Source organism: Apodemus sylvaticus, chromosome 1 (genome assembly GCF_947179515.1).
Source record: "Apodemus sylvaticus chromosome 1, mApoSyl1.1, whole genome shotgun sequence".
Lineage (NCBI taxonomy): Eukaryota > Metazoa > Chordata > Mammalia > Rodentia > Muridae > Apodemus > Apodemus sylvaticus.
Window position 1 is genome coordinate 95,789,732 of NC_067472.1, and position 22,619 is coordinate 95,812,350.

Here is a 22,619-nt window from a genome sequence, read left to right on the forward strand (position 1 = left end):
CAGAGGGCAGCAGGGGTAGCAGAGGGCAGCAGAGGGCAGCAGAGGGCAGCAGGGGGCAGCAGAGGGCAGCAGAGGACATCAGGGGGCAGCAGAGGTCAGCAGAGGTCAGCAGGGGGCAGCAGAGGTCAGCAGGGGACAGCAGAGGGCAGCAGGGGTAGCAGGGGGCAGCAGGGGTAGCAGGGGGCAGCAGGGGACAGCAGAGGGCAGCAGAGGGCAGCAGAGGGCAGCAGGGGACAGCAGGGGTAGCAGGGGGCAGCAGGGGACAGCAGGGGACAGCAGGGGGCAGCAGGGGACAGCAGGGGCAGCAGGGGGCAGCAGGGGACAGCAGGGGACAGCAGGGGACAGCAGGGGGCAGCAGGGGACAGCAGAGGGCAGCAGGGGGCAGCAGAGGGCAGCAGGGGACAGCAGGGGGCAGCAGAGGTAGCAGGGGGCAGCAGGGGACAGCAGGGGACAGCAGGGGACAGCAGGGGACAGCAGAGGGCAGCAGAGGGCAGCAGGGGACAGCAGAGGGCAGCAGGGACAGCAGGGGACAGCAGAGGGCAGCAGAGGGCAGCAGGAACAGCAGAGGGCAGCAGAGACAGCAGGGACAGCAGGCAGAAAGGCCACACCCACTCACCTCCACACAGCAGCTTTCATCCAACAGGATGTCTCCTTTCTTATCTTTCAGATCCTCGCTCACATAGTAGGAAATTATGTTGGGTTTTAATACAAACCAGCGCTCAGTCCAGTTTTTCCGTTTGTGGCCTTTCTTCATCATGTAACCCTGTGACAGATTAAACCAAATGTAGCATGTGAGCTTTCATGTAAGAGCTGACAATTTTTTGATTGTCTTATTTACTCTATTATCTGACACCTGGTCCAAAATATACAAATGTCAATGGTTCTCACCTGTGTGGACCATGGACCGGAGTCTCTAAGAATCTGTGATCCAGAGACATGAACCCAGTGGAATCCACCAACCACACACAAAGGCTTACATGTAAATTTAGACATTTCAGAGTCTCTGCAAGTGACATACAGATAACAGAGCCTTTGGTATTAATAAATAGTGAATTTCCCTACACTGCCTTACCTTTTAAGACATTTATTGAAATATTTATAGGTAAACAGAAATGTTCGGGATGCAGAGAAAAAGGAGACGTGAAGGGATGTGGACAGAGACCACACCATACACCCTTGTAATATCAGACCCCTGTTCAAGTTAGGCCTTAATAATGCTTACTGATGGAAGAAAGAACAAGGGCAACAGTAAGCACCTGCCGAACAGAGGAAGAGTGAAGTATGGAAAACAGAAAGCAGATCATTTGATATAATAATGTAAGACGTTTGAAAGCTATATATACATATATATATACACACATACATACATATATATACACATATATATACATACACACATACACATATAATAGACAGACAGACAGACAGACAGACAGACAGATAGATATGCACATGCAGCTGGTATGCATCTTAATCTTAATCCCAGCAGGCAGACTGAGGCCAGCCTGGTCTATACAGTGAGTTCCTGGCCAGCCAGAGCTAAGGTGAGATCCTGTCTCAGGACAAACAGATGTTCTATTTAACTAAGTATTTAGTTTCCTACATGTATATCAGACACTGTTGGGTGCTGAGGAAAAAAAAGTATAATTGTTAAGATAAATAAAACTTTGCTATATGAAAGTACCACTTTCTAATGGTAAAGATATTTTTATAATTCTATAAAACACTGGAAAATCATGTACTTTCTAAAAATACAGGAAAAAATTATGTAAAATTCACCAAAATCACACACTCCGGAGGTGACCACTAGATGTGTTGGTGAGCGTCCTTCTAGACATCTCTACACGTGTGTCATGTTACACGAGCAGGAGTTACAAGAGTCCACTGTCCTATGGCCTGTGTTTCTATTGAACAATACACCATGGGCATCTTTCCACATTAGTGGGTACAGGATTACATATGACATCAGGGTGCTTTTTAAAAATCATTTGGAAACTTGATTAACAGTTCCTTCAAAAATAGTAACTTCTCAATTCTAACTGTGGCATAATTTTTTAAAACAAGCGCCTAGGACTAGAGACACAGCTCAGCTGTGAAGCACCTTCTAGAATGCATAATGCCTTGGTTTAGTCCTCAATCCCCCAGCTGGGTGGGGCAAATCCTAAAAGTCTAATAACAGAGAAAATAGAAAACTTTATTTTTGTTCTAAATCATCTTTTACACTTTAAAAATTTTTATTCTACTCGTTTGTGTAGGCTAGAAGTATATGAATAGAGTAATACTCTCTATTCAGTTATTCCCCTCAGCCAATTTCAATGTCCCAAAGTTTAATTAACAGAACAGGGAAGCTGCCCTGAACTGAACTCAACACTTTGGGGTGTGTTCTAAATCATTTGAAGAGCCTAAGTGACTTATGGAGAGGAAAGGAAGCTACTTAGTTCCAAACATCAGACTCTAAAGATGAGGGAGACAGTGTTATGGTCCTCTTACCTGCTTCAATACATCTAAAATAAGCTCATTGAAGACCTCGTTAATGGCCATAGACACCGTCTGACGATCCATGCCCTTGCTAAACTGGCCATTCCCAATCAGCTCAATAAGTTCCCAGGCAGAAAGGCCATCTTTATTGTCATCAAAGTTTATTTTATAATGTTCAAACTGCTCTTGTTGCCAGCCTCCTCCCATAGCTTCTGTAAGTTTCTTAAGCAGGTATTCAATCTGTAGGGGAAAAAAAAAATTAATTATCTTTTTTTTTTTTTTTTGAGACAAGGTTTCCCTGTGTAGCCCTAGCTGTCCAACTTGCTCTGTAGACCAGGTTGGCCTTGAACACAGAGATCCCCCAGCCTGTGACTGACTCCTAAGTTCTGGGATTAAAGGGATTCTCCACCATCACCTAACTAATTATTTCCTATTTTTAACATAGGAATTCATTTGTGTTATTCACACTATTGGGTTCAATTCAGAAAATATTCTTTATACTTCCAAAAGAGTACTTCTTTAAAAAACAAACTCCCATTGCTAGGGAAAGCTGTGCACATGAGACACCCACCAATGGTTGTTCTCTGCAGGTGCAGTAGTGAATCAAACTCGACAGCCCATATTTGTATGTATGTAGCTAAGGAAAGCTACAGATACACACACACAAACAAACCACTGGCACCTCATCATTCTCTTTCAGTAAATACTTCAATATACCAAGAACATTAATCTTTTCTTCCTTCTGTTTTGATCTGTTTGTCTATTTTGAGACAGGGTCTCCTATAGGAGACCTATAGGGTCTCCAGACTAGCCTCAAACCTACTTTATGTAGCCGAGTCTGACCCTGAACTGATCTTCTGACCACAGCTCCCTCGTACTGAATTACTGGAGCATGTGCAACCAGCACCCTGCTTTGTACACGAACCTCACTAAACATTAGTGTTAAATAAACATCTCAAATGCACAAGCTATCCCCTAATTTACAGATTTCCTATGTAAACCAGTTACCCCTCTCCTGTTCCCCCCACCCACCCACTAGAACACTGATGACATTATAGATACGACTGGATTCCTAGTCTGAACCAGAAAGTCTTACTAAATCCTGAAACATCAGACATTATGTAGGAAAATACTGGGAGGTAGGGGGAGGCAGTGATGCTGAATGAGATGACATTGCTTATCTTCAAGAGCCCGGTGTGATAATTCATCTCTACCTTCCCTCTCTATCTGATATGTTTCTAGAGCATATTCACAGTACAGACAGATGAGTCTGACTATGACAATTCCATACGTGCACAGCATATACTTTCAAATATTTACCCCACCTCTGTCCTCTCTGATCTCCTCCCCTCGTTACTGACTTCAGTTTATTTTACTTGTTTGTGTAGGCTAGAAGTATATGAATAGAGTAATACTCTCTATTCAGTAATTTCCCTCAGCCAATTTCAATGTCCCAAAGTTTAATTAACAGAACAGGGAAGCTGCCCTGAACTGAACTCAACACTTTGGAGTGTGTTCTAAATCCCACAAAACCCCACTTCAGTGTTCTATGTCCTCACCATGTACATCAAACTAGTAACAAAGTGCTACTGATATTATTCCTGAGATCAGCAGTTTTCACTATGAATTAAGCCAGGATATTTGTGATGGAATGAAAATATTCTAGCTCAATCACAATATAGCCAGATACAATTTTATTTTTATTATTTATTTATTTATTTATTTACTTACTTACTTATTTATTTATTTATTTATTTTGGTTTTTTCGAGGCAGGGTTTCTCTGTGTAACCCTGGCTGGCCTGGAACTCATTCTGTAGACCAGGCTGGCCTCGAACTCAGAAATCCGCCTGTCTCTGCCTCCCAAGTGCTGGGACTAAAGGCGTGCGCCACCACCGCCCGGCCAGCCAGATACAATTTTACAAGGTTTTTATGTACACATATTTGTTTGTGCTGTGTCTGGATATAAAATGCTTATCTTCCTATAAGATTGAAATGGGAAAAAAATATTTAGCTTAATGCCATGGCATACTTAATCCCTGCACTTGGGAGACTAAAGCACAGCTATTTCAGGCCAGCCAGGGCTACAGAGTGAAATGAAACTCTGGGTCACTGCACTTGGGGTACTGGGTCCCGCTTTCTACTCCTCCTTTGCTTTCCCACCCTTTTCTGAATTCTTCACAGGTGCTCCATCTATCTCTGAATTCCCAGAGCTCAGCAGGGGACCAAGTACAGCAGGACTCAGCTGACACCTAAAACCAAGCTAAGCTCCAAACTCCTCATCTGTGAAATGGGGACAACAATACCCGTCACACAAAGAGAGATGAGAGACCGTTCACACACAGAGAACGGTCAGCACAAAGCCACCCAGCAGACACACCATCATTGTCACTTCCCCTCCACACTGGGTGACATATCACACAAACACTTAACACACTTGTGAAAATGTTTACCAAGTATGAAAATAAAGAATGCAAAGTGAAGCTGGCCCATGGTTTCACCTGCATAAACAGAAAATGCAGACTTTCTGGCAAATATTTGTTAAAAACATAGAAAGTATTTAGTTACAAATAAGACCTGGGGTTCATTTTTCTTTTTTATTCTTTGCATTCCTGTTAATGTGACTATAATGCTGCTCATGAACTAAGTATTCCTGTTAATGTGACTATAATGCTGCTTATGAACTAATAAAGTGTAACAGGAAATGGAAAGAAATTCCATTTACTAAGTACAAGTTCAAAACCATCACAAGTTTTGTGATAGGAGCTCCTTTGGGATAAACATTAGCCAAGGCCTTGAAAAAGTGTGAGCAGTGTCAGCAAACGCTCTGAGCAGAAGAGAAGCACACTCCGGCCCTTCTCTCCTCTCGGTGAGGAGGTGTCACTCACTGCCTAGTCTTCCGTGCTTCTAAAGAGGTACAGACGACAGAAGAGGAAAAAAGATAATGGAAAAGATGATTAAAGTCAAGAAGAGACTAAAAACAAAATAACAATTTTTTAAAAGAAAGGGGGGGAGGGGAGGGGGGGAGGGAGGGGGGGAGGGAGGGAGGGAGGGAGGGAGGGAGGGAGGGAGGGAAGGAAGGAAGGAAGGAAGGAAGGAAGGAAGGAAGGAAGGAAGGAAGGAAGGAAGGAAGGAAGGAAGGAAAGAGGGAGGGAGGGAGGGAGGGTCAGTTCGTGGCAGGAGGATCAAAACCATCCACAGCTAAATAGTGAATTCAAGACCATCCTGGGCTAATGAGAGTCTGCTTACCCTGCATTCAGGTAATAAAAGACAGATACGCAATTGTCCAAGGTGGTACTAACATCCATAGATGTTCTAACTCCCTAGGACGACCACAACAAGGCACTGGCTGCTGGCTGTGACTTAGCTCATCAAGGGAGCATTATGAGGAAGCACACGTGTGTAGCCGTGTGTACAGGAAGAGGGACGACTGTGGATCTGACAGGATGCTGTGGCCCATGACAGGAGACAGCCTTCCCTTACTCGCCACAGTGAGGCCACACCACCACCTTCCTGCTCCAGGTGACCTTTTGCTTGCAACTCAGATTCTCAATTCAATTATCAAAGCAGCTTCTTTGATATCAAACCAAGTTCTTCTGGAACCTTCCTATAATGGTACCTCTCAAGCCCTGGGAGGCTGACTTTCAGCCCCAGCACCAGCAAGCCATCACTCCCAGCACCTGTGTCTTTCCTGTTGACTTGGGACACTATAACCAAGGAGCAGAAGGACCTTTTGACTGTGCTGGCCAAAGAAACACATTCTCACTCCACTATTCAAGTAAACTAAATAATGAGTCACGTGTGTGCCAGGTTGCTTTACAGAAGAGCCTGTGCCAATTCTAAGGCTCATTCAGCTCAGGAAGCAGCCTGCTTCCTCCTTCCAAGCAGATTTCACTAAAAATAACAAAGAAGAAACTTCAAGCTGAATGTGATTTTTCTAGGTCTTTGGCTTGGATTTTTATCCTGTCAAAACTTCTCTCTGACATTAAAGGAGCAACCTACATTTTACCTCACCTAAGATCACTTTAAAACATTTCAAGTTTGAGTTTTCACTGCAGCAAGGCACTTCTTCCAAGTAAGTGTGTGGCAGACACATCCTGTTTTGTTCTTGGTTCTATGGGAAATGACACTAGTAAAAACTATACTTTATGCTTTACGAGAACACATTTCCAGGAATATTACCAGAAGAAACTGTGGAACCAACTCAAAGGGGCTCACCATCTCTACAAATGTGCCGCTACAAACCCTTGACTTTACCATGTAACATAAATATTTATTTAACATTCTTGACATTCATTCTGGGTGATAGAAAACATAGTCAAATACATATTGTGGATGCATTATTCACACAGCTGCCATTGTTAGACAGTACTGGCTAAAGCAGAGAAAAAAACTTGACTTCTCTGGGTATGGTATAGTATATCTATGATCTCAGTGCTTAGGGTGGAGACAGGAGAATAGCCACAAGTTTGAGGCCAGCCCCTAGCTTCCCTGTGAAACCAAGTCTCAAAACAGAACAAGTGACAACAACAAAACCCATAAACTTAAAACACAAGCGATCATTATGATAGATGGGTTACTAGAAACAAAAATTACGCAGGAGTCGGGCAGTGGTAGCACACGCCTGTAATCCCAGCACTCTGGGAGGCAGAGGCAGGCAGATTTGAGTTCGAGGCCAGCCTCATCTACAGAGTGAGTTCCAGGATAGCCAGGGCTATACAGAGAAACCCTGTCTCGAAAAAAACCAAATCCAAAAAACAAAAACAAAAACAAATTACGCAGGAGTGGTGGAACAGGAACACACCTTCAGACCCAGCATTCAGGAAGGTAGAGAATCTCAGTGAGTTTGAGGCCAGCCTATTCTACACAGTCAGTTCCAAAATAGCCAGGGCTCTGTAGGCCATGTTAGAAACCTTACATGAGCTGGAGAGATGGCTCAGCAGCTAAAACCACTGCCCGCACCCACCTGGTGGCACACAACTTTCGTTAACTCCAGTTCAAGGGAATCCAATGCCCTCTTCTGACCTGTAAGGCCACAGAGCACTAGGCACACATATGGTGCACAGACATATATGCAAACAAAACACTGGTAAACAGTAGTAGTAGCAGCAGCAGCAACAGAAATAAAATTATTTTCTAAGAAAAAAAATAGTATATCATAGCCCGGAGCAGCAGCCATGTCTGTTAAGGCCTTTCAGGGCAACCATCCCCCACTCTGGATTATGCTGGGCAGTGCGTTAGGATGCTGCATTCTGTGTTCCCTTTAACACTCATATACACTTAAACATTATCATATTTAACACCAAGACAGTGTTCCCACTACCACAGAGAAACTTGTCTTTCCCTTGCTACCAATGGCTACCTATTGTTAAATCCTGAGGCCCCTTCTTACTGCTATCTGATTTTTCTGCAATTTACATTCTCATACGCCTTTTCTTATCGCACGGCCTACAAGTTTCTGCTTCCTTTACCAAATCTACTTCCTCCTGCTGCAACTGAAACAGCCCCAAGGTTCTCCTAGGCCCTCACAACTCCTACTAAGGTCACTTCCTCCCTGCCCTAACCCACTTCCATGGTTTCTCCATATCTCTCCAGCCCTAGCTTCTCAGGAGCTCTAGCTGTGTATTTCCACAAGGATATATTCTATCTACAACACTAAACATGCCATACACATTATCATGACCCACTTGGTGAGATATATCACACAGGGTTCAGGCACTGCATCAAGTGTTTCACATACATCAACTTTTTTAGCCTCACAGGGTACATTGTGGAAACCAGCTATCTCCATTCTACAGGTGGGGAGACACAGATTAGAAGATTACTTTGTTACTCTATGAAGAAGTGGTAAAGTCTGGTTTCAAAATCAGTCTGTTTCAAAGACAACATTTTATAAAAACATTGTGCTACCTCTAGGTGCCTGTACTTCCCCACAGCCAGGCACTATCAACATGAACAGACAGGGAACACAAGGATAAAAATTTATCCTGCTGGTTATGGCCTTATCTAGTACAGACCAGTTAGCTGTGTTCTGCAGAGGACTCAAACCCAGAAGTTCAGCCGCAGAACTCAATAACATCATAATCATGTATCATACGGAAATTGTCATCCTGACTCATAAAGACCCATGTCTGGTCATCCTCTCCTGCATGCTTCCATCCTAACCCCCAATCCTCCCCTGGGTCCTTCAAGGAGAATAACACAGAATAGGGTCAACAGAGGTGCTTGCCTTTGCTTTGAGCAGACTAGAAAAAAAGCCATCATCCTAGACTGAAACTTGGAACGAAAAAAAGCAGTGCCTACTCCTAACACGGTGAGAGAACAGTACTCTGGATCTTCCATATTTCCCATGGAGCATCAGCCAGTTCTTCTGCAAGCAGACAATTAGGTTGTCCCTTGTACTGAACGTATGCTCTTTAGATACCAAGAGGATGGATTCACCTGCAATCACAGCAATTCCAAGAGGAAGGGTCACACTGTTCCTGCAAATCTCCAAGGAAGACTTTAGATTTCCCCCAAATCCCTAAGTTTGGGCTTTTCTGGATTCTACCTGTTTTGTCTTGATCAAAAAACAAAACAACAACAAAAAAGCAAAAATAAAAGCAAATATCAATACAAATTCTGCAGGCCAGGTCTTCTCAGTGCTCAGACATCTAAAAAGTCCCCAAAGCCACACTTACCTCTTCTGGCACAATAATTAATGGATACTTGTCCTCTGATAAAAAGTTGAAAATGACCCACACTTTAAATGCATCATCTTCTGAAATAAGTAGTGGACTCTTTGTGAGGTTTTTCTTGACACAGAGGGTCCAACACATTCTATTGAATTCAATCTTGTCAAAGTTGTCTTGGACCTAAAAAGGAAAGAGGAAAACTCCTAAGCCAGTTCAAAATAATGTCACACACACACACACACAAGCACACAATAAAAGAAGATAGGCCGCACTCAAGCTTTCTACTAACCAGTAGTCACACCCTACATATCTGCTCCTTTGACTCAGCTAATAATTCTGCTCAACCTCTGTCCTTGACACTGACTGAGCACAGATATTCTCTGTCAGAGCTGAGAAGGCCAAGCACTGAAGGCCACATTCTGATTTTTTTAACCCCATTTTTTGTTTATATAGGCAAAGATGAAAATCTGATACAAGAAAGTGCTTAACTGACATTCGGAGACAGCTGTACCACTAACTCCTGGGCCCAAACACTCAAGAGTTATTCCTGTGCTATGAAATAAAAGGCAAAGCTGAAGAACGTGATCTATGCGCTTACATGTTTAGTTTATCAGAGAAAACATATGCAAGTAGACAGTTGAAATATTAGTGTGGAATCAATAGTTTCTCATTCCTCAACAAGAAAAATGTATACTATAATTATCACTTTCCAGAGACAGACCCAATCAATACTAGCCTGTCTCTCCAAGAAACATAAAGACAATTATTAATATGGTATGACAGTTATTGTAACCAAGATTCCACGGGAATGCTGAGCAGCTAATCTGACCTGAATGTGGGGCTACTGATATTTGAACTGAGGTGTGGCTCAGTGGTGGAATGCTTATGTAACATGTTCAAGGCCTGGGTTTGAGCCTCATACTGAAAAAAAAAAAAGTTAAACAGATCAAGAATGGGATAAAGCAAGTTCCAGATTGTAGAATAGAATGTCAAAACACCCAGAGGTGGTAGCAGCCATGGCCAGTTGAGAAGGAGTGCGGATGGTTAACTGTAAGTGGAAACTACACGCAGAAAGGTGGTCTCAGTGGGACAGAATCCGTTTATTAGGAGAACAATGAATAACCTCACAGATCCAACAAGAGCAAGAAAAGAGGCAATGCACCTGTGCCAGTACCAAAATACGGTAGGAGTCAGAACTTCAGCCCTAGTCAGTCAGAGGAAGAGACTAGTGGGGACCCCACAGCCAGCCCAACATGAGACAACACCACTGTGCCTGTCCTGGGGCCTCTGTGCCACTCACTACAGTGGGTCCCCCTGAGCCAGGGGCACATTCTCATGTTCAGGGAAAGGAAGGACCTATACTTTTCTGTGTCTCCATGTGAGACAGGTCTTGCTCCCCACCAAGAGCCTGTGAAGTGTCTCACATTAGAGTTCAATGCCAAGCAGGCCAAACTTGGCAAATGTGCACTGCAAGGAGTTGAGGCTATGGGAAGAGCGGATCAGGAAGAGGTAGAGTCGGGACTTTATCTGTACTGACAGTTGAAAGCTCAGGGGTCTTCATTTTTACAGCCATATTCTGGGGCAATATGGAAGGCAGCGTGGAGGAGCTGCAGAGCAGAACAAGGGCAAAGCACGTCTTATTGTCTTTGGAGAAGCACTCTGTGTTGTGTATAATGTGACGCCCCTGCTGGCATCACAGAGACGCTTCTCTCTTTAACCGAGTCTGTGGCTGGCAGGTTCATCTTCCTGGAGAAGCAGGGAGATGCTCTCTGTACTCTGTCTTTACCCCATCATGCCCCATGCTTCACCATGTGTGGCAGGCCACATGTCCCTGCCTGACTTGTTTATTTAGCCCCAACACCATTGATTGGAGACTTACTTATATGTGAAGGTCAGAAGATATCTTTCAGGACTCAGTTCTTTCTTTCCACCACATGGATCATGGGAGCCAAACTTGGGTGGCCAGATTTGATGGCACACACATTTACCAAGTGCATCATCAACACCCCCAGCAGGGACGAAACCCAGAGCATCGTGAATGTTACACAGGCACTTGAACTTATAAAACCAATACATCACTAAGACTAGTGAAGACTAGCCCTCACTTAGACTAACTTCATATTAATTTTATAATTTGAACAGCATCCCTGTTTTATAGATCAGGAAATAGGTTCAGAAAACAGTGAGGTGCTTTACTCAAGTTTACGTGATTGGTACACATCAAAACTAACGCTTAAAGGCCTACTCTCTCCACTCTGTCAGAGATAAAGGTTCCTGTGTGACACTGGGTATCTGTGCAGAACTACTTCTAACAGTCACTGACACCAGCTCTGCCTGCACCGGGGAACAAGGCACTAAGTGAGAGACGGGCCATATGAAAATGACAAGTGCACAAAAGCATGAGCTCCTGCTTTGAGGAACAAGAATTGATTCCCTGAGTGTGGTAACTGGAAAGTGAACATAGGTCAAATCACAAGGGCTGACAATTTTAAGAAATAGTACACAGGCTAGTTTAGTACTTTGTAGAAAAGAGAGCATTTGAAGTGGACCTTAAAATACGTTGAAAGCCAGCTAGATGGCTCAGTGGGTAAAGGAACTTGCTGCTAAGCCTGACGACATGATTTTGATACCTGGACACGGCACAATGGAAACAGAGAACTGACCACCTCAGTCTGTGTCATATGGCAAGTGATGTGCATGCACACAAAATAAATGTTTTGTTTGTTTTTTAAAATCAGGGGCACTGACAAAGACAAGGTAAGGCATTCAAGAGCAGGAGAGGAAATGGCTGGAGCAAAGGCATGGGGGCAGCAGCACTCACGCAGGGCAACTTGAGCTGACCGGCAGGAAGATGGCAGATCAAACGCCAGAGGCGGGCTGAAGCCACGTGTATGCTGTGTCTGAGCACAAGAGGAAACAAGCAAGGTTGTTAAAGGTAGGCCGTGCTTCTGTCTGCAGAGCACACTGACATGTCGTGTAGGGTTTTCAGGAGGTAGAAGGAAGATACATGCGATGCATGGTATACACGGCCCAGGGAGTGGCACTTTGAGAAGGTGTAGCCCTGTTGGAGTAGGTGTGCCACCATGGGTATGGGCTATAAGGCCCTCACCCTAGCTGCCTGGAAGTCAGTCTTCCACTAGCAGCCTTCAGATGAGGATGTCAGACCCTTAGCTCTTCCTGCACCATGCCTGCCTGGATGCTGCCATGCTCCCACCTCGATGATACTGGACTGAACCTCTGAACCTGTAACCCAGCCTCAATAAAATGTTGTCCTTTTAAGAGTCGCCTTGGTCGTGGTGTGTTTCACAGCAGTAAAATCCTAACAAAGACAGTGCACAAAACAAGGGAGAAGGAAGGGAGGTAGGTATTCAGCTGTGAGCATCTTCAAGTTGATATTCTAGAAACACAGAGATATCCAAAAACAAAGAATGGAAAGCAAGCCACAAGAGGCTGATTTATGAGACTGCAGACAAGAGCACCATGACAACCACAGACAAAGGATGGAAAGCAAAAATAAATGGAACTAGAAAATGAACTTCAAGTTGGGCACATCACACCTGTAATCCTGGCACATGGGAGGTAGAGGCAGGAGGATCAGCAGGTCAACACTCTCATCTACTTGGTGAGTTCAAGGCCATCCTGGGTTAAGAACAAAACTACAACTGGCAGCCAGCCAAGAGTGGCAGTATACCCCTGTAACCCCAGCACCTGGGAGGCTTAAGTAGAAGAAAAAGGATGAATTTGAGACCACTGTGAAGTGCAGAGTGAAACCTTGTCTGGAAAAAATAATAATAGTAACATCACATCCAATGGTGAGAAACTGAAAGCCCTTCCTCTAAGAGGAGGAACAAGGCAAGACCATCTACCTTGTTACTTCTTGACATAATACTAGAAGGACTGGCCAAAGCAATGAAGCAAGGAAAATAAGTAAAAAGCACACAGATTGGAAAGGAGCAAGCCACGTAAGCCCCTAAGTGTAGACGACTCACTCTTATATACCATGTATCTTATCTTACTTCAAGAAGTCTTGCAATGAAAACTGTAACATAAATTATTGCTGGGAGAAAAAAATTCTAAACAAGTAGCAAAGCATCTCATTATGTTCATGAATTAGAAGACCTAAGATGTTCATAATGTCTAGAGTAATCTACAGATTCTATGAAATTCTTACCAAAATGTCAATGAGTTTTTTGCAGAACTAGACACAGGAAAAAAATATTCTAACATTCATATGGAATCTCAAGGGATCCTAAATAGCCAAAAACAATCTTACAAAAAGAAAACAAAGCTGGAGGCCTCACATTTCCTAAAATAGAACACAAAGCTAAAATAACCAAAACATTATATTACGAGGACATAAAAACAGACATGGAAACAGACAAAACAGAATCCAGTCCTCAAGCACATAATCACGTGATCTTCAATAAAGCGCCAAGAATATACACGAAAGGACAATCTCCTTAATAAATAGCATTTCAGGGACTAGATATTAACATGCAGTAGAATGTTCTTTACCTAACACTGTATACAAAAATTAACTCAGAATGTTTGGAGCTAGCTCAGTGGACAGAGTGCTTACCCAACACGCACAAGTCCCTGAGTTTGATCCTTAACAGCACATAGCTGGCAAGGTGGTGCCGGCTGCCATTCCAGCCCGGGGGGTGGGGTGGTGGGGGTGGAAAAAGCAGAGGTCAAAAGCTCAAGAACATCTGTAGCTACATAGGAGGTCTGAGGTCAGCCTGGGATACATGAGGTCCTTCCTAGGAAGGAAGGAAGGAAGGAAGGAAGGAAGGAAGGAAGGAAGGAAGGAAGGAAGGAAGGAAGGAAGGAAGGAAGGAGGGAGGGAGGGAGGGAGGGAGGGAGGGGGGGAAGGGAGGGAGGGAGGGAGGAAAGGAGGGAGGGAGGGAGGGGGGGAAGGGAGGGAGGGAGGGAGGAAAGGAGGGAGGGAGGGAGGGAGGGAGGGAGGGAGGGAGGGAGGGAGGAGGGGGGGGAGGGAGGGAGGGAGGGAGGGAGGGAGGGAGAAGGAAGGAAGGGAAAGGGAGGGAGGGAGGGAAGGAAAGAAGGAAAGAAGAAAAGAAAAGAATGAATTATATCAAAGTGAATTAAAGACCTAAAACTACATTTAAACAACTTCTCCAAGAAAACATGGAAGGAACACTTCAGGACTTTCTAACAAGGATATCTTGTTTTTAGTAACCGTGTATTTATAAGGGGCTAATTATTAGAAAACAACAGATTCCTACAACTCAGTGACAATACTACCCACTTAACAATGTCAACAGAAAAAATTTGAATGAGCAAAAGGCTTGAGTAGACAAGCATGTGTGTATGTGTGTAGACACAATGAGCTATGAGCTCATACCCCTCAGATGCCCGCCATCGAAAGCAAATCAGCAAGATGAGGACGTAGAGAAACCGAACGCCAGACCACGCAGGGCTCAGATTCTGTATGTCCTCCTTGGTGTGCGGTTGCTAAAACTGAAAAATGCCACAACTACTGAGTAAAGCGGTACAGACGTTCCTCAAAAATTAAAAAGGAAACTACCACATGATCCAGCAACCTCATTACTGGGTAAATATCCAAAAGAACTAAAAACAGGACCTTGAGGAGATACTGTACCCCCACATCCACTGCAGCTCTGTTGAACAACAGCCAAGAAGAAGAAATATTCAGAATAGGCAAACGCATGAGGCAGAAAGTAGGTTGCTTGTTTCCTGAGAACTGGGAAGGGAGAACTGAGAGTACCATAAACAAGAACAGGGTTTCTGAGGGATGACGGGACAGTGATTGTCCTGACAACTACGATAACCATACAACTACTAAGTTGTACACTTTAAGATGGTAAGTGTGAGCTAAGCATGGTGGTGCACACCATTAATCTTAGCACTCTCGGGCTAAAGCACGCAGACTGCTGCAAGTTAAAGGTCAACATGGACTGCATAGCAAATATACAGAAGCCAGCCAGAGCTACATGGCAAGACAGAATCTCAAAAAAACAAAAACAAAACTGGGTACCATGACACATGTCTTTTATCAGAACACTTGTGAACCAGTGGCAGGCAGATTTCTGTGAGTTCAAGGACAGCCTGGTCTATATAACAAGGTCTGGGCCAGCCAGCAAAACCTTGTTTTTAAAAAAAGCAACAAAGTGGGCGTGGGAGATGGTTCAGTGAGTCAGTGGGTAGAGTGTGTTTCCACACAAGCATGAGGACCAGAGTTCAAATCCCCTGAAATGAACAGAAAGCTGGTGTTTACATGTGTCTGTAATCACAGTGCCCCTATATACAGAGATCAGAGGCAAAGGTACTCACAAGGGAGTTAGCCTAGCATAAGCAGTGGACAAAAAACAGAGATCCTTCTCAAGGAAAGTGGAGGGCAAGAACCCACGGCCAAGGTAGTCCTTCTCACACACACACACACACACACACACACACACAAAAGAGAAATAGTTTGGGTTGTAATGATGTCCAGCATGTCAAAAAATAGACAAAAGAACAAGTTTTCTACTATGTGAATTATACCATAATGGAAAGAAATAATTGTTTTATGAACCATAAAAGCAGAGCAAAGGTGTGGAGTAGGAAAATGCAGGACAAGGGGAGGCTCCTACTGTGGTCACACAATTTCTACCTTCAAATTCCTCCCTGAGTCCAAGCTTTTCATTATTCTAGCCTTCATTATTCTAACCGTGTCTAACGCTGTGACCCTTCAATACAGTTCCTCACGTTGTAGTGACCTCCAACCAGGTAACTGTTTTGTTGCTACTTCATAACTGTAACTTTGCTGTTATAAATTTTAATGTAAACATTTCATATGTAGGACATCTGATATGTGACCCCGAATGGGTCACAACCCAGAGGTTGAGAACTGCTGCTCTAGTTCATAGCAAAAAACAAACAACAAACAAACCACAAATCCTTTCCAATATAAGGCCATATTGTATTCACATCTGAACACCCAGTGTCTAGTATGCAGGGTTCATTTGTTCATCTGCTTAAATATTTGTAAAGGAGCCAAGTATGGTGCTTCAAGCCTAAAATACCAGCACAGCACTTGAAGAACTGATGCAGGAGGACCGCCATGAATTCAAAGTCAATGGAGGCCTGCCTGGGCTACAAGGCTGCAGAGCTTTTTTTTTTTTTAAAGTGGTAAGCATTTACGAGGTATCAGTCACTGTACTCAAACTGGACAGCAGTGGACTGACCATGCGGGCACAGGATACACATTCCAGGGGCTGAACAAGATTCCCTAACACTGCTGTCCTAACAGAGAAGTGCAGAATGCTGAGAGAATTCCAGTTCACTCTGAAAGGGTGGGGCACCAGCTAAGGAAGTCATTAGAGGATGAAGGAGACTGGCTGTTTCTAAAGTGAAGGCCTGACCGAGGGGGAAGCAGGAAGAGCCTCAGCAATTAAGAGGAACAGAAAAAAGGCCAAAACAGTCACACTGAAGCACAGCTCAAATGTCCACCAGTTGATGACGGTGTGAGCAAAACATGGTCTGTCCATGAAAGAAAGGGGAGAGTGGGACTGAGGGAGGGATCTTTTTTTTTTTTTAAAGAATGCTTGCTGCTCTTGCTTCTTGCTAGGAACCCAAATTTAATTCCCAGTCCCACGTCAGTGGCTCATTATTGGTAACACCAAAGTCAGGGTTAATCTGATGCCCTCTGCCCGACTACAAGGGTACTGCAAGCACATGCATGTATAAATACAGGCACATGGGTGAATGCACACGAGTGCACACACATACATGAATAAAACTAAAAGTAAATCTTTTAAAAAATATTTTAAGAATATGATTCTGCCATAAGAGTAGAAACAAGAAACAGGCAAGGTGACATATGTCAGATACAAACGCTGGACATGAGGTGGTTCCGTTCATGATGTACAGACTAGTGCTTGCCTAGAACTGTGGGGGACAATATTATAAATGCTAGTTGGATGAGATATTTTTTGGAAGGGAATAACCAAAACGTTCTAAAATTGAACCTTAATTCTAAATTAAGGTGATGGTTATACAAAACCAGCCATACTAAAAACCACCAAAATATAAGGTTAAATAGGCAAACTGCATGGTGAATTTTCTGCCAACATCACTGCTATTTTTAAACACATCATTTCTTTAAACCACATTGCTATTGCATTTACTGACCATGGTATTTAGGAGCATAAAGTCACTGGTGGCTCTCAGCATGAAATGCCTTATTCACTCAAAAGTACACAACCTGAATTCAACACGGCTTAGCGGTGAGTGCCTATGATTCAAAAACCTAGAGGGGTGCACGTAGGACAGTCGGGAGTTCAGGGTCATTCTGAACAACTGAGTAAGTCTGAGGCCAGACCGGGCTATATAAATTGTTTCAAACCACCTCCTCTCCCTCCAAAAAGAAAGGATTTATAAATATGATGGAAGGCAATTTGGCCATAGTGATAAATTAAAACTACTTAATTTTTAGGCTGGAGAAATGTCTTAGCAGGTAAGAGCACTGGCTGCTCTCCCAGAAGGCCTGGGTTTGACTTCCAGTACCCACTTGGTGGTTCACAGTCACCAATAGTTCCAGTTCCAGGAGATATGACCCTCTTCTGGCCTCTGCAGGTACTAGGGACACACATAGTGTGTAGACATATATACAGGAAAAACACCCATACATATAAAATAAAATAAATTGAAGTTTTTTCTGTTTTTTTTGTTTGTTTTCTTTGTTTTTTTGTTTTTTTCGAGACAGGGTTTCTCTGTGTAGCCCTGGTTGTCCTGGAACTCACTCTGTAGACCAGGCTGGCCTCGAACTCATAAATCTGCCTGCCTCTGCATCCCAGGTGCTGGGATTAAAGGTGTGCACCACCACTCAGCAAAGATTTTTTTTTTTAACCTACTTACTTTAGAACATAGGTAGATGCAATGGAAAAGAACATGGACCAGCCTGGGCTTACGCTTAAGGACAGCAGTGGGAAAGAACATGGACCAGCCTGGGCTAATGCTTAAGGACAGCAGTGGGAACGAACATGGACCAGCCTGGGCTAATGCTTAAGGACAATGACAGATGAGAAAGCCGGAGAGCTAAATGCACAGCCATTCATAACAGAACAGACCAAGAAACAGATTTTTATGGGGTTCAAGATGACTGGTTAGAGCACCCGCTGCCCCTCGAGAAGACCCCAGCCCCTGTAACGCCAGGTGTGGGGATCTGCTTCTGACACCCTTGGCACTGCGTGAATGTGCTGCACAAGCACGCATGCAGGCAGAATGCCCATGCACATTAAATAAGCAAAATTTATTCAAAATTTTTTCAGATACTTTGAAAAAGAACAGGTTTTATGTAAGAACTGTAACTATCACACGAGCAACAATCACGGTAAGAAAATATAGAAAAGGAAAACTGCAGAAATGTGAGGCCAGAAGAGCAGGCGGAAGCTGTGAGGTTGAGGAGACACCACTGAGCTGCGACGCTGGTCTGTCCTCTGTGCTTCCGACAAAGGACAACACACCAAGGCAGATCCTGCTGGCAAGCACGGGCATCTCCAGCATGAACCTGGCATATGGCCGGCCACAGGATCTGGTTATAGTCGGCTAGCCCAGATGAATCTTTAATACTCAAGGAGAAGAGCTGTTAAGAGTGGGGGCAGGCAAGCCTAATGAGCCATGGATCTCACGGGAAAACAAAGCTGTCCCAAAACGTGCTGAGGCGGAACTCTGTGTGGCTAATGAGACACGGTTGGTTTTCTTTTTTTTTTTTTTTTTTTTGGTTTTTTTTTGGTTTTTTTTTTTTTTTTTTGGATTTGGTTTTTTCGAGACAGGGTTTCTCTGTATAGCCCTGGCTATCCTGGAACTCACTCTGTAGACCAGGCTGGCCTCAAACTCAGAAATCCGCCTGCCTCCGCCTCCCAGAGTGCTGGGATTACAGGCATGCGCCACCATTGCCTAGCAAGACATGGTTTTTTAAGAAGTAATGTCCGAGCCAGGCACTCAGGAAGCAGAGGCAGGTAGATCTCTGTGAATTTTGGGCCAGCCTGATCTACAGACAGCCAAGACAGCCAGGACTACACAGAGAAATCTTGTTTCAGAAAAAAATAATAACTGACCAATGTCTTCAATTATTCACCATCAAGTAATCCAAGTATAATGTTTTCAAGAAGAGAAGGTGGGTGAGGAGGAAAGAGAAAAGGAAAAAGAAGGCCTATAAAACTAACAAAAAACCCTACAAAATCAAAATACGTGGTAAATAACAATAGACTGGCTAAACATCTGAAGTCTCAAAAAAACTGTAAGTAAATTCCGTCAGTATGACTAACATCAGGAATGTGTGTTAAATAGTTTAAGTTCAAATTCTGCTTACAGGCCAGCAAGCTGGCTCAGTGAATAAAGGGGCTTGCCACCAAGTCTGAAAACTGAGTTCAATCACCAGAGCCCACACAGAGGAAGAAGCTGACTTCCACAAGTTGACCTCTCACCTCCACAAGCACACGCACCCTCTTCCTCTTCATACAGACAATAAACATATAAAACGTAATTTTAAAAGTTGTTTTAATCTACTTGCCCTCTATTGGCTACGCTATTCCTGCTCACAGGGTCACCACTGGGATCCAGCAAGGCTGTAGGAGCCTGAATGCACGAGTAGCAAGTGCGGTCAACAGCTCACATTCTCAGTGCGTTAAGGACAGCAATCCTCCTCCATCACCCCTCGCACTACTGGCTCTGCTGCTTTAGCCCCACTGCATGGAAACCTTGCTGCTTTCCTTGGGTGGCAAGGTGGTCAGCTTCCGCTCCAGGAGGCTGGGCGCACTATCCATCACACCCTCACTGGCTGTGTGACAGGCTCTGCTCCAATCCTGCTATCTGTTGGGGAGTGTTTTCTCCCAGTTATTAGACTTTAAAGTATCAGACTATGAGAGTATTTCAAAACTTAAAATGCAAATCTAAAAATGCACTACATCAAGGGGAACAAAATACTCTATCAGAGCACAGAATTTTAGGACGTGAGGCCAGTGGACCATGCCCCTGCCGCTGACTCAGCCCACACTAACCCTGCTGCTGAAAACAAAGCAATTTCCAGACTTCTGAGAATTCCGTGGTATGTCTCATAGCATCTTAACAACACAAATAATTCTCCTTACAGCCTATAATTTCTATTTATTTTGATTTTAGAAATAGGGTCTCATGTAGCCCAGGCAGGCCTTGAAACTACTCTGTCACCTTGAATTCTTAATCCTCCTATATCTGACTCCTAAACAATAGAACAATAAGCATTTATAGCCACACCCAAGTACTATCTATAATTTTTAAGATTATGTCTGGCCATGATGGTACATACCTTTAATACCAGCACTCTAAGAGACAGAGGCAGGTGGATCACTTTGAGTCTGGGACCAGCCTGGTCTACATAGCAAGTTCTACGACAGACAGGGCAACATAGAAAGACTTGTCTCTAAAACACACACACACAAACAAAAACAAAAAATCATAAGGTATAGAGGGTTGGTTCAAACATACCTTAGAGCATGTAACCTCAACCTGATGCTGCAACCCTTTAATTCAGTTAATTCCACACACTATGGTGACACACACACACACACACACACACACACACACACACACATCTCGCGCGCGTGAGATTCTTTGTTGCTACTTTATAACTGTAATTTTGCTACTCTCAGGAATTGTGCTGTAATTATCTGCCAGCACTGAAGAGCCATATTTCCCAGAACATGTAAAGCAGTCTGAGAGAAGACAGACACGGAGTAACACAAACACAGTTTAATTTCAAAGAAGGAACCGACCTGGAGGTCCAGGAAGAGAAGGAGAAGCCTCAGCCTCCTTCCTTCCTACCTCCTGAGGCCTCAGCACCTGGCTTCTTTTTTGTTTGTTTTTGTTTTCCAAGACAGGGTTTCTCTGTCCTGAAATCCAGAGATCCACCTACCTCTGCCTCCCAAAGTTCTGGCACTAAAGGCGTGCACCATCATGTCTGGCTTCATACCTAGCTTCTTAATGTGCTCACCAGTAAGGGCTGCCTTGGCCCACCGGATGCACGAAAAGGAAGAAAGAAAAGAAGAAAGAAAGAGGGGGGAGGGAGGGAGAGAGGGAGGGAGGGACGGAGGGAGGGAGGGAGGGAAGGAGGGAAGGAGGGGGGAAGGGAAGGAGGGAGGGAAGAAAAAGAAAAGAAAAAGAAAAAGAAGCCTTAGGTGAGAAGGGTTAGTTAGCATCATACCTTTTCCAAAATGAACTTGTTTAAATATGGCATGTAGCCCTGATTGGAGACAGGCCCCTCATCGTCATCCCTAAAGTGCTCCTCGAGGGCAACAGGGTCATGTGGAACCTTCAGCACCGTGCACAGGTTATGGGAAAGGACCTAGAGGAAGGGAAACAACAATGTAAAGACACTCACTTACTCACATAACACCTTATGTTACTCACATAACACCTTAACCATGTGAGCACAACATACTGCTCCCTGCTCTAGAAAAGAAGACAAGAAGAATCTACCAAACACAGGGTCAGCTCAAGTTTTTTCATTCCTTTTTTCCAAGATCTGTTTCACTTCAAATTTATATATTACCTGCTCACTATGAGCCAGGCCCCATGAAGGCCTGAGAACAAATACTCCTTGTCCATTTTTATTAACTCATCCACATTAAGGAGGAAAGGGGAGCAGGCACAATACAATGCATTCAAAATTGGACTTTTCCCCTCGTCAAGCAGCTTGGCCATAAGAATCTGTTTACAGAAACTCACAAATGTTGCAAGCATTTTGGAGAAGGTATTTGACCTAGACAAGACACAGCTGCTCTGGACTCAACATTCCATGTATTAGAAAGAACCATATTAGCCATCCAGCTAGCTTTGTCACACACAGTATGAAGCAGCAAAGGTGAAGGAGAGATGGCTATGTGGACAAGAATTGCTTTGCATGGACTCATTTGAGATGGTTGCATTCGAACTGTTGTAAGAATTATAAGAATCTTGACTTTCTTTTTTACATTTGGAAACATCAAATAAAAATGGAAACAAAAAGAACCATATTAATATATAAATATATCAAGTATTAATTTTTAATCTCTAAATGTACTAGTATGTCTAAATTTTTATGACTCGAGGCTAAGTTTGGCATCAGTATAAAGACACAAGATAGTCATAGCACATCTGTAATCCCAGCACTTAGCCCTTGGGAAGCTCCAGCAGAAGACTGTGAGTTTGTAGTCAGACTGGGCAACAAGTTTCAGGCCAGACTGCCATGTCCCTAGGCTCAAAACCAAAAAGGATAAATATTCACAGATACACAAGAAAAAGAAGCTGGATGCTGATGGCACACGCCTTTAATCCCAGCACTTGGGAGGCAGAGGCAGGCAGATTTCTGAGTTTGAGGCCAGCCTGGTCTACAAAGTAAGTTCCAGTACAGTCAGGGCTACACAGAGAAACCCTGTCTCGGGGAAAAACAAAAAACAAAAAACAAAACAAAACAAAACAAAAAAAACAAA

The 22,619-nt window shown here is 43.7% G+C and overlaps 1 protein-coding gene and 2 non-coding genes across 3 annotated transcripts in view; all 3 read right to left on the reverse strand.

Moving 5' to 3' along the window:
• Swap70 (switching B cell complex subunit SWAP70) overlaps positions 1-22,619 on the reverse strand; it is a 60,117-nt gene that overhangs the window by 16,873 nt on the left and 20,625 nt on the right. The window contains exons 2-5 of the mRNA XM_052201308.1: positions 21,353-21,493; positions 9,157-9,330; positions 2,491-2,718; positions 617-763 (exon numbers count right to left, since the gene is read on the reverse strand). Coding sequence (XP_052057268.1) covers positions 617-763; positions 2,491-2,718; positions 9,157-9,330; positions 21,353-21,493 — 690 coding nt within the window. The remainder of the gene's footprint in view (positions 1-616; positions 764-2,490; positions 2,719-9,156; positions 9,331-21,352; positions 21,494-22,619) is intronic.
• Positions 2,248-2,378, reverse strand: LOC127676519 (small nucleolar RNA SNORA36 family). Its single transcript, XR_007975993.1, has one exon. It is a non-coding gene; the product is annotated as a small nucleolar RNA SNORA36 family (small nucleolar RNA).
• LOC127676518 (small nucleolar RNA SNORA36 family) lies at positions 3,859-3,989 on the reverse strand. Its single transcript, XR_007975992.1, has one exon. It is a non-coding gene; the product is annotated as a small nucleolar RNA SNORA36 family (small nucleolar RNA).